The sequence below is a fragment of the Mytilus galloprovincialis genome, chromosome 1 (assembly GCF_965363235.1).
Source record: "Mytilus galloprovincialis chromosome 1, xbMytGall1.hap1.1, whole genome shotgun sequence".
Lineage (NCBI taxonomy): Eukaryota > Metazoa > Mollusca > Bivalvia > Mytilida > Mytilidae > Mytilus > Mytilus galloprovincialis.
In genome coordinates this window covers 54,822,681-54,835,103 of record NC_134838.1, presented here as the reverse complement: position 1 = coordinate 54,835,103, position 12,423 = coordinate 54,822,681, and the positions used below count along the sequence as shown (strand labels likewise).

Sequence of the window (12,423 nt, the reverse complement as noted above, 5' to 3'; positions counted from 1 at the left end):
TTTAGGGGGGGGGGCAGAGGGCCCGGCCCCCCCCTTTTTGGAAAAAAATTTGGTTGCTTATATAGGGAACCACTGAAGCGTGACCGGAGCGGGCCCCCTCTTAGGTCAGTCAGTGGGCCCCCACTTATGAAAATTTCTGGATCCGCCACTGATATGTGTAAAAATTTAGGAATGTTGGAAATTGTTTTATTACATCAATGGTACAGAAACTCAAAAGCAAATCAACTAAATGAAATGACATGTAAAGGACAAGTTTGCAGCATTGTTTTTTAATAAAAATTGTAGCCAGTAGGTACACTACATATACTAAATTTAGAGGATAGTGAGTGAAATGGAAACTAAATAATAGATTAATTAATTATTTCTATCAACTGACACACTTGGTTTTTTCTTGGTAGTTGAACACTTCTATTTACCACTTAGACAACACATAAGGTTGCCTTTGATCTATAAATAAGACAAAAACAAAACTTATTATCTGAATTTCTTTCCAAGGGGTAATCTGATATTCACGATGTCTGATATTCTCGCTTCCGTATTTTTTTCATATACACCTTGACCATCTCCGTTTGCGTTTCATGCTTTCGACTAGACTCGTCATTCTTATTGTCTTGCTTGCCCGATGTTTTATTTTAAAAGTATTCATCAATCTGAATCTCGATTCAAACTCTTAAGAAATGACACTTCCGGTGAATAATCGACGATCCCGGGTCAATGGACAAAGCCAATGTATGTATGTATGTACTCGAGATTCCGCCAATTTAGACGCACCCCTTGATTGACTGCAAGGGTACAGCGGATCCATGTACACTCCCTAAGGATTAATGGAGATGTGTCCTTTACAATATTATCCCACCACCAGAACAATCCCCACCCAACACCGCCCAAGGGAGCGTGTAGGACACCGGGAAGTCTGTTATTATGGTGGAGGAAGCCGGAGTACTCGGAGAGAACCACCGGGCCACTCGGTGGAAACAGACGAACCAGAGAGATATCAGAAGATTGATCTCCAGGTCAAAGTAGGGGACAACTTTGAACAACCGAGGCCCCCAAAGTACCCATTCTAGTTTAAACTCCGGTCTGGGTACCAGAGATGTGTGTGAGAGGGTGAAAATTACCCTTCTGATGTACTGATATTTTTAGCACCCCGAGTGAGAATCGAACTCGGGACCTTCAGCACTGTAGCCATCGGTCTTAACCACTAGACCACGAACTCAATATTACGCGACTCGGGTTTGCATACTTATTTTTACTCATTTTGGTAATCGATCTATTTCCGGAGTTATGTAATATTTATCGTCATGAACATTGATGTTTATACTTTTAAATATATGTTTTTACTCGCTGATTATTGGTTTCTTTTACATAAATTAAACATCTTTATACGTTTTGAAATTAATCCTATATTTTTGCTGAATTTGAACTTTGTCTTGTATATTATTTTACTTGTCCACGGGCAACCAAGATAAAAATAATTACTTGTCCTGGTGTTAAAATGTACGAGTCGGGCGAGTCGGGCATAGCATTTCCACACCCCTGATAAGCAAAATCCGCTAGGTCCTCCCGGCAGTTATCATTGAAAGAGTTACGCGGCGTAAATGATAAAAGAAATATGGTCACAATAGAAACACTATTAGTATACAGAAACTGTATACACCTTCCCTTTTCTAAAATTGAAATACGTGCCCTTTTAGATTATCGCACATTGTTTGTATATTGATCAATGTAAGGTATAGGTTGGATTTTTTTCAGAGCATTCATCTATCTTTTATCTGTCTATCAGCTTAGGGACGACATCAAAAGATCGATGTAGGATAACAAACTTAAATCAAATAGTTTGGGGGTGGGGGGTCAACATTGCTGCAAGTTTTGTTAATCTAAAATCGATTTTACGTATATCCCTATTGGTCAATCTATTTTTCCCAAATTAAGTTAAGGGGGGGGGGGGGGGGGGGGGGTCAGTGAAAAAACTATGTGAATTAAGTTTTTTATTCTTCATTGAACTTTTGATGTCGTCCCTTAAATAATTCACCATTTTATATATAAGGAAATGCCTACAAGTTAGGAATATGACAGTTGTTTTCCATTCGTTAGATTTGTTTGAGATTTTGATTTTGCCATTTGACAAGGAATTCCTTAGAGTTTGTTAGTTAACTTGTTTGTAACTCCCCATTGTACAGTTATCAACTAAACAGCAGTTCAATATGTACAGTAAATAATTAAAAAAAACCAGTCCAAGCAACAACTATAGTATCTTATTTCGGCAAGACAGCTGCACAGACATTGGTAACGTTATATGTTCAGGCCACTACAGCAGCCTTTATAAGAGAAGTGAATATGTAAAGATCACTTCCGATGGACAGGACTGTGTAAAGCAAAATTATATCCGGGTGAAATTTGATCCGGAGGAAAAAATGTCACAGTAGTTGTTGTTATTTTTTTATCCGGAGGAAAATATTTCCCTGGGATATTTTTTCCTTTGCCGTGAAATTCTATCTGGGTAGTTAACTTATTGAATAGTTATTAGAAAAAAAATATCCTTTAAAAATACTATGAAATGATAATAGTGTATTTGAAACAAAGCGAAATTGTTAAAAAAAAATGTATTATAATGGGAAATAATTTCACAAATTATCCTTGAAAAAATTTCCTGAAATATTTAAGTCAATATCATCCTTTTAAAAAGAAAATTATTATGAAACATAGGGAAGAAAACCAGAAGTAATTTCAAAGATCGTAATTGTGAAAATAATATCATGATTAAATAAGGTTAGTGAAATTCATGTAAAAGTGAGTTGTTTTCAGATCTCAGTACAAATATAAATTTAAAAGTAAGGTAGAAATATAGTTGCATTACTACTGTTAACAATAATAGAAGAATTTGATTATGATGATATTTTTAACTATATAAATAGTTTTGTCTGGGGACAGAGATGTAGTTGTTGATTACATGTATATGGAAATCAGATAAATCATAGCATAACAATATATTGGAACAAAAGCATGTTTAACAGCTGGATAGTTTTTACCTGTGAAATGTTATCTGTCTTATTAAATCAAGTTGTAAGTCATCTTTTTATATAAATGAATATATAAAAAATAAGATTCAAAGAAAAATTTCATTATAAAATAGATTCAGAAATATATTTATATTAATGTCTTTAAAATATAAATTGCTCATAATTAACTCCCTTTGATAAATTATGCAAATTTAGTCTACCTTTGTGAAACATTTTATTATTATAGTCAGGTATATATTGATTGTGAGTAACCTACATAGTAGTTAATGGGACTCTATTTCACACGGTTCTGTGAAATATAGTACGGCAAATATATACCGGTACATACTATCCGCATAACACAGATAGATTTTCACTCCTCTGGAAAAAATCAACCTGTGAAATACCATGCCTGGAAAAAAATTCCCGGGACAAATTATCCTCAGGATAAAATATCACAGAGGAAGAAATAAACCCTTACAACTGCACATCAAGATATAACTACATAAAATATTGCCCGAAAAACTATGAAACTAAATAAATTAGGCCTATCTCAAACAGTCAAGTATTTTATACAATAAAGATTGCACTCTATCGTTAAAAGGGGAGAATGTATATATATATATTAAAAAAAAAGCATAAAAGTTAAAGAAAAGCAGGAGGAACACCATGTCTAATGGATTATCGACGAGGAGACAAACACTTAACTAATTTATTTATGATTGAGCAACATGAACCACAATAAAAAAAACAACGAGAGGAACCAACGTTCCCAGGGGGTCAGTTTCTTGATTTAGAAAAATGAATTTCATTACTTAACTTCAATAGTTGTATATAATTGCTGATTTGGGCAGTTCAGAATATCACATTATTTCATGAAAACGTTGTCATTTTGTTCAAGAGCTTTTTTTCATTGAATTTTAATATTACTAAGCCTTTCGTCAGTTTCAGTTTCTTGAAAAGAGGTAGGGCCAATATGCCGAGGATTTTTTTCACAGAAGGGCCAATTTCAAAAAGTGCCAACAGAGTAAAATTTCCTATAAAAACCAAAAATAAAAATGCTTTTTGATCAATATCTCGATTTACATATAGTATGATATGTGTGATCAATAGTTAATTTAACCCTAAAAAAGGATGAAAGTCCAATATCCGGATTTTCGGATGTTTTTCTGTGGAAAAAACAGGGAATCCCCCAAGAAGGACATTTCAAACCAAAGAAAAGTTTTGCTTTTTATGACTGTTGTTATTCATACTACTTTTTACTTCAAAAATGAAATTGGTTTAGTGTGTCCTTATTACATAAAAAACAACTTTTTAAAGAAAAAATTGTAACATCGATAAATTGTACCAATATAGCTTCTAAATAAGAGTAATAATGATAAGAATCGCCGTAGCTCAACCAGTAGAGCACAGAACTACTAATAAATGACGGTTTTGAAGAAAGGGTTCGAACCTCGCTCAGAACTTTTGCATTTTTTTGTGTTGTTATATTAAATTTTAAAGTTTCTATCATATGTTTTCGGTTGTTTGCTTGATTCATAGAGTCATTTTGGTTCATTTTGACTATTCAGTTAGTGTACTAGTAAATAATTTTACGTGTATCAAAGAAAAAACAATGTATCGCTTATTGTGTGCAATCCTATGACTGTCCATACTCTTGAATTACTTTCTATTCATGTGTTTACGTTATTACATATATCCAAGGGACAACTGCCGTCAAACTGATGTAGGTGCCTGTACATAACCAATAACACGAGAATTAATTCTATAGAAATTAAGCCTACATGTTGCGGGTGTAATATACACATAACTTAAAATAAGGCCATTGTATACAATTTTCATAACAACAAAACACATTTCGTCGAAACCTTTTTTGAACATGGTATTATATGTAACAAATGCAGTTAACAACAATTTTGTCGCCAAATCACAAACTGTAAAGATACTAGTACTGAAATTTTTACCACCGTCTATACACGGGTACATAACTCATCAGAAAAATAAAACAACATAACAGAACAAATCAATTACACTACAAATCGTGATTGTAGGTAAAACATCAAGAAGCTGTTGCATCTGTATCACAACGAAGGGCCGATTTGTTAAAATTACAGAAAAGGCAACACAACATGAAGTAGTAACACAGGGTGATCTATGACCAACTGATGTAAGATGTTCTCCGGTTAAAATATATACATGTACATGTATTTTCTTGTCTAATCTTATAGACGATAAAGCCTTAAAAGACCAGGACAAATACTGTGTAACAGATATACATATTCAGAATGAGAAAATCACGATTTTAATTAGTTCGATATTACTTGGCTCCTTGAGAAGTTACATGGTATGGCACCTTGCATAAAGGATGTTAATAATAAAATAAAATCAATATTAAAAAATCAATAGTCATGGCCTTGTTTTTGTAGGAATACCTGTTCAAGGTATGAACATAAATGATGTGACGTATTTTTATGTACTATAAATAGCATCTATCGGGCTATTTAAAACATGATTTACCTATCTTATCGAATGAAACAAATTGCCGACAAATTGTCCCTACCTCTTTGTTGTGTTATGCCAAGTTGGTTACTTTTAAACCGAAATTCAAAAACTGATACCCTAAACGAGGGGGAAAGGGGGCAATAGGGGTTCCGTTAACATGTTAACATGTTAACAACACCTAACAAAAAATGCAAAAATGCTGATAACAAAAAAAAACAAAGTGGGTTGAAAACTGTTAACATCTTAAAATGATCTCAGATAAAGTTAACAACACCTTGGAAAGGGTCATAACAGGTTAACACAAAAAGGTATTGCCCCCCCCCCCCCTAAAACGTATTGTCCTTACGGCGGTTTTGACAATTTGACAAGATCAAATGCCCAAGCATTAAACGAATGGATAACAACTCCTGACTTGGTATAGACACCTCCTTATGTAGAAAACAGTGGATTTAACCTGGTTTTATAGCTAGCCAAACCTTTCACTGTTATGACAGTCGCTTAAAATTCCATTATATTGACAACGATGTGTGACCTATACAAACACACATAATAGTTAAAAATTTCAAAAATAAGGGTACAGCAGTCAACATTGTTTTATCTTAATCACCAACAAACATACATAATAGGTAAAAATGTCAAAAATAGTGGTACAACAGTCAACATTGTGTTGTAATCTTAATCACTATAAAAATAAACAAATATATGTCAACAAAAAACACAAAAAAGCATATAGACAAAGCACGTTCGCAAAAATGAAAGACAAGAATACAAAAATTTACCATAGCATATTAAATAGGCAGTGCCGGGATGTTTGCAATTATAGGCCGTATAGTTCTGGCAACATTTAATGTTTTTGTGCGATTTATACTAGAAAACATTATATTTTGTAGTCTTTTTAAGTTTACAATTTAGCATTATCTGCCTTGTGGTTATGCCGGTCGTACGGTATGGCCTTGTGTTGTCCAGTTAGTATATCTTTGTTCGTCATATTCAATTAAGTTTGAAGTAAAAGTCCTTTTCCAATGTCAATAATTTCGTCCACAAAAATGTTTTAAAAATTGTTGATGACAGCGTATTTTTTTTATATCTATTTCCCAAAAATGTGTTATCTAGTACCAAGATAATACAGCATGATCCGGAAAGCAATTCAAAATATTCAATTGGCCTTAATTGCAATCATCGTGTGTCATACAACATCAATGGATTAACATGTATTGGACTTAGTACTATGACCCTTTGTATATAAATATGAAACTGCGCAAACAACTTCAGAGTTAGTAAAAGTTTATCAGCGCAACTGTCCATATTGTTGGACTTGGACAATAATCATGGAATTACGCTTAGCCGTGATTAGTGTCTTAGTGGTCAGTGCTTTATCAGGTAAGACTAATTTCGTTTACATTTACCATATTATAAGAAGTTAAATATCAGTCAAGACAACAAGAAATGCTCGCATTGCTACAATAAGCTAATAACAGAATAAGAGAGTGTGGGATACATTTCAAGCAGACAGAAAGCAAACGACATAAGAAGGGCATATAGACTAGTTTGTCATTATGTCCAAATACAAAAGGAAGATATCACTTTAAACCTAATTTTATGTAAATGTTGGTTTTATTTTTATTTTAATTTAATTAATTTGTATGATCACTGAAAATTTACCTCTTTAGTATACATGTATAAACGAATATGGCAGTTTAAAAACAAAGGCATGTTTTTGTTTTCAAATGTCATTTGAAATGTTGTGAACATATAAGCATATGTCAAATTGTTTATGTTGTCAACAGAGACGAGTCAACCTGCGTTGAATTTGATATACGCAGTCACGTTTACAAAACTTGTGTTTTATATTTCATACCATCTTTTAAATTGAATTTATTGAATATGTCAGTTCTATTTATATATCTGTTTACATTGACTTTGTTCGTACATAAAAGGTTTTCACTAAGCTGTATCGGGTTTAAACTTTTGAAGCTGCTCATAAAACAACCGAATTAGTCGCGTTTTCAAAAATTCTTAGGAGAAGTGTCCTTTATCAAAATTTGGTGAGTCCGTATGGTTTTGTCACAGTCAGTCGAGAGAACAAAATATGAAAATACCCAGAATGAAATAATAAGCATAAATAGACGAAGCACAAATAGTACTATAAAAGAACAATAAACAAACGAAAAGACAAACAACTGAGTCCACAAAACACTACAAAAAATACTGAACCAGGACGAATGCACCAAAAATCCGGGAAAACAAACATGAATTGTTGAACCACTTCAACTGCATCTTTAGAAATCACGTATTGTATGAGTATCTTTATTTGTTTCCTCTGGTGTTGCACCTTTGGCTTGTTTAAACTTATATAAAATTTCTAGAAGCAATCGTTGATGTAGGTGAAACGGCAATGTACTTTGAACTATAATACATTTTTTTCTTTGTAATAATTATGCTTAATTAACACACTGTGGACTTTGTACCATACATGTACTTTACTTTACGTCGTGTTCTTACTTAACCTAGAATATAAACTTGAGATGTTTATATCGGAAATGAAAAGTACCATCAAGTACATAATTAGGTATCATGATTCAATTTAATGTCAATAACATCTTGTTTCAGGACCTGTTAAGAATCTCAATTCAAACACACAATGTGCCACTCAGTGTACAAGTAAGTATATATCAGTATAATGCTTATAAAATCTCCTGGTACCAAATCTTCAAGATATCCCTTGACTGTATTGCAAGCAACTACCCCTTTTGAAGAGGTGTAGTTTTGGGTTCTGCCTTTTGACTATACTGCAAACAAACACTCCTTTTGAAGAGGTGCGGTTTTGGGTTCTGCCCAAACACACACTCCTTTAAAGGAGGTGAGGTTTTGGATTCTGCCCTTTGACCGTATTGCAAACAAACACTCCGTTTGAAGAGGTGCGGTTTTGGGTTCTGCCCTTTAATTGTATTGCAAACAAACACTCCGTTTGAATAGGTGCTGTTTTGGGTTCTGCCCTTTGACTGTATTGCAAACACACACTCCTTTTGAAAAGATGCGGTTTTGGGTTCTGCCCTTTGACTGTATTGCAAACACACACTCCTTTTAAAGAGGTGCGGTTTTGGGTTCTGCTCTCAGTTGACTACATATTTCAAGCAACCACTCCCTTTGAAGAGGTGCGGTTTTGTGTTCTGCTCTCAGTTGACTACATATTTCAAGCAACCACTCCCTTTGAAGAGGTGCGGTTTTGTGTTCTGTTATATAACTGTATTGGTAACAACCATTCCTTTTGAAGAGAAGCGGTTTTGGGGTTCTGTTCTTCATCTGTATTGCAAGCAACCACTCCCTTTGAATATTGAGTCCATTCCTTCTGAAGAAATGCGGTTTTGAGTTCTGCCGGCCTTTGACTGTATTGCAAGTAACCACTCCTTTTGAAAAGGAGCGGCTTTGAGTTCTGCACTTTGAATGGCAAATAATGTTATTTCCCCAATATTCAGATAGTAGCTAGGTTGATCCGTGAGCTTGTGAAAGATAGAAAAGAAGAAAAAGGACTTGGGAGATACCGCTCTTTCAAAAACTGATAATAGTTCGGATGAAGATGTCATAAAATATATATTATATGCAATCGAACATTGTATAATAAAACAATATGCAACGGAAATATAGTTAAATTGCACCAATTGATGTTCAACTTGAAATTATCAAGTGCACCTATTTACATTGGTAAACTTATGAGTGCTTTGTTTTTTTTTAAAGAGATAAATTACGCAAGCCAAAATTGGGACTTTGATTTATGAAATATGATTAATATCACACAACAAACTGATAGTTGGTATAAAGTCCTTTCTTTGGTGTTTATCCTTCGGCTAAAGAACTAACAATGTTTATCCATTATAACCGAGATTTTATAGTTATCTCAGATTTTGATATCGGCTTCAGATTTTCGGCTTATGAATCCTTTGTGTTTTATGATTTTTAATGTAATGAGGCACATAAAAATCTTTTAATTTTATTTTATCATTAAAGTATTATAGTAACAATATAATACTTGTTATACTTTTATGGTTTGATTAAAAAAAAAAAACAGCAAAAAAGCAATTTAAAGTATTCTAAATAAAATCTTGCAATTATAATGCTCACGCTTTAAACTGTCTGATTCCCGAACATGCCTACGTGGCATTTTCGGTGGGGATCGTTGTGTCCCTGCTGAAACTAGAATATATAGCGCTCCGATGACACAAATTAGTCCTTTTGTTTTATGTCCCAAAATTAGAATAAAACTCTAATAAAACCGCACACAGAGGACTGAAATGTTCAACAGTTTACATGATCACCCAACTCTGGCTCAAAACGTGCTCAAAACTGGACGACGTTCACAACGTATCTGTCCCCTTTCCTCTTGTCTCCATCGATGATCCTCTATATGCCTAAATGTTGAAAGATTAAAAGAACGAAATGAAAATCGGCACATACAACAACTTCATGCACGTAAATAGTACATATATAGGCCATTGCTTTGAATTATCCAACGCTGTTTCAGCACAAACATCCTTTTACATATATTTTTCTGGTTTTTTTTTTAGTACAAATGTTAATCACTATATGTTTGCACCCTACACGTTCGCACCACACATGTTTTTGCCCTGGGTTTGTTCGTTTTCTATTTCTATTCAATACATGTTGAATTAATACGGGAACTTGATTATAATCAAATTAACTTGTCTGTCTACATGAATGTTACGGGTAGTTTAAGCAGTTGATTCAGAACCATGGACAATATAATTTGTAGCAGATATATATCTACTGGTACAAATACTCAAATACTTATACTAGACAAGCACTCCTACAGTTAGCTGCGGTAAGACAAGGAATTGTATATTTAAATATACAATTCCTTGAGTAAGAGAGCCACATATGTGCTATCTGAAAAAGCTTGTAATCTAGTAAGCGTAAGAGAAAGTCCACAGACTGAATACATGTATATCGATATAGGAATTGGGGAGGGGTTGTAGAAATTCCATCTAAAGAATAAATAAACAATACCAATGCTGATGGTACATCAGAAAATTTAAAACTTTCTTTGATTAAAATCAGTGTACCATCAAAGGCATCATCAGTAAAACATACAATCATTCAATATTAAATTGTCATGTCATATTTTAATATCATTCTGCATATATATGTGCAGTCTTCACGCTGAGTGACAGCCCAGGCTTGTAAAATTCCTCTCAGGCCGCTGTAAAAATCATATCTACAGGCCATCAGAATCTAACGATAAAATTTTAAAAATTGAGCTCTGGGCCTGTATATTTAACAGTTCATTGTGAAGACTGTATGTGACACCTTTAATAAAAGATTAATTACCAATACATTTTGTTGTACCTACATGTATACTGATGTATTGTTTATTTAAAAAAAAACCACAATACTGGTACAATACTTGAATACAATACTGGTACAAAATTTGTATACCAGTATTGTGCACAATACTAATTTGTATACCAGTATTGTGTACAATACTAGTATACCAGTATTTTGATCACCAACTACAGGAGATCCAACTATTAGATGTATTTATCAAAATATTTATTTTTTAATGAATGAAAGTTGATGAATTTTTATACGACCGCAAAAATTAAAATTTTTTGGTCATATATTGCTATCACGTTGGCGTCGTCGTCCTGCGTCGTCTTGCGTCTTGCGTCGTCGTCGTCGTCGTCCGAATACTTTTAGTTTTCGCACTCTAACTTTGGTAAAAGTGAATAGAAATCAATGAAATTTTAACACAAGGTTTATGACCACAAAAGGAAGGTTGGGATTGATTTTGGGAGTTTTGGTCCCAACATTTTAGGAATTAGGGGCCAAAAAGGGCCCAAATAAGCATTTCCTTGGTTTTCGCACTATAACTTTAGTTTAAGTGAATAGAAATCTATGAAATTTTGACACAAGGTTTATGACCACAAAAGGACGGTTGGGATTGATTTTGGGAGTTTTGGTTCCAACAGTTTAGGAATTAAGGGCCAAAAAAGGGCCCAAATAAGCATTATTCTTGGTTTTCGCACAATAACTTAAGTATAAGTAAATAGAAATCAATGAAATTTAAACACAAGGTTTATGACCACAAAAGGATGGTTGGGATTGATTTTTGGAGTTGAGGTCACAACAGTTTATGAATTAGGGGCCAAAAAGGGGCCCAAATAAGCATTATTTTTGGTTTTTGCACCATAACTTTAGTATAAGTAAATAGAAATCTATGAAATTTAAACACAAGGTTTATGACCATAAAAGGAAGGTTGGGTTTGATTTTGGGAGTTTTGGTCCCAACAGTTTAGGAATAAGGGGCCCAAAGGGTCCAAAATTGAACTTTGTGTGATTTCATCAAAAATTGAATAATTGGGGTTTTTTGATATGCCGAATCTAACTATGTATGTAGATTCTTAATTTTTGGTCCCGTTTTCAAATTGGTCTACATTAAGGTCCAAAGGGTCCAAAATTAAACTTAGTTTGATTTTGACAAAAATTGAATCCTTGGGGTTCTTTGATATGCTGAATTTAAAAATGTACTTAGATTTTTAATTATTGGCCTAGTTTTCAAGTTGGTCCAAATGGGGGTCCAAAATTAAACTTTGTTTGATTTCATCAAAAATTGAATAAATGGGTTCTTTGATATGCCAAATCTAACTGTGTATGTAGATTCTTAATTTTTGGTCCAGTTTTCAAATTGGTCTACATTAAGGTCCAAAGGGTCCAAAATTAAACTAAGTTTGATTTTAACAAAAATTAAATTATTGGGCTTATTTGATATGCTTTATCTAAACATGTACTTTGATTTTTGATTATGGGCCCAGTTTTCAAGTTGGTCCATATCAAGTATTGTGCAATAGCAAAAAATTTTCAATTGCACAGTATTGCACAATAGCAAGAAATATCTAATTGCACAATA

At 33.5% G+C, this 12,423-nt stretch overlaps 1 protein-coding gene across 1 annotated transcript in view; it reads left to right on the top strand.

Moving 5' to 3' along the window:
- The first annotated feature begins 6,756 nt into the window (after window positions 1-6,756).
- Window positions 6,757-12,423, top strand: part of LOC143078995 (uncharacterized) — a 47,984-nt gene continuing 42,317 nt past the window's right edge. Inside the window, exons 1-2 of the mRNA XM_076254088.1 lie at window positions 6,757-6,881; window positions 8,112-8,162. Coding sequence (XP_076110203.1) covers window positions 6,830-6,881; window positions 8,112-8,162 — 103 coding nt within the window. The 5' untranslated portion in view covers window positions 6,757-6,829. The remainder of the gene's footprint in view (window positions 6,882-8,111; window positions 8,163-12,423) is intronic.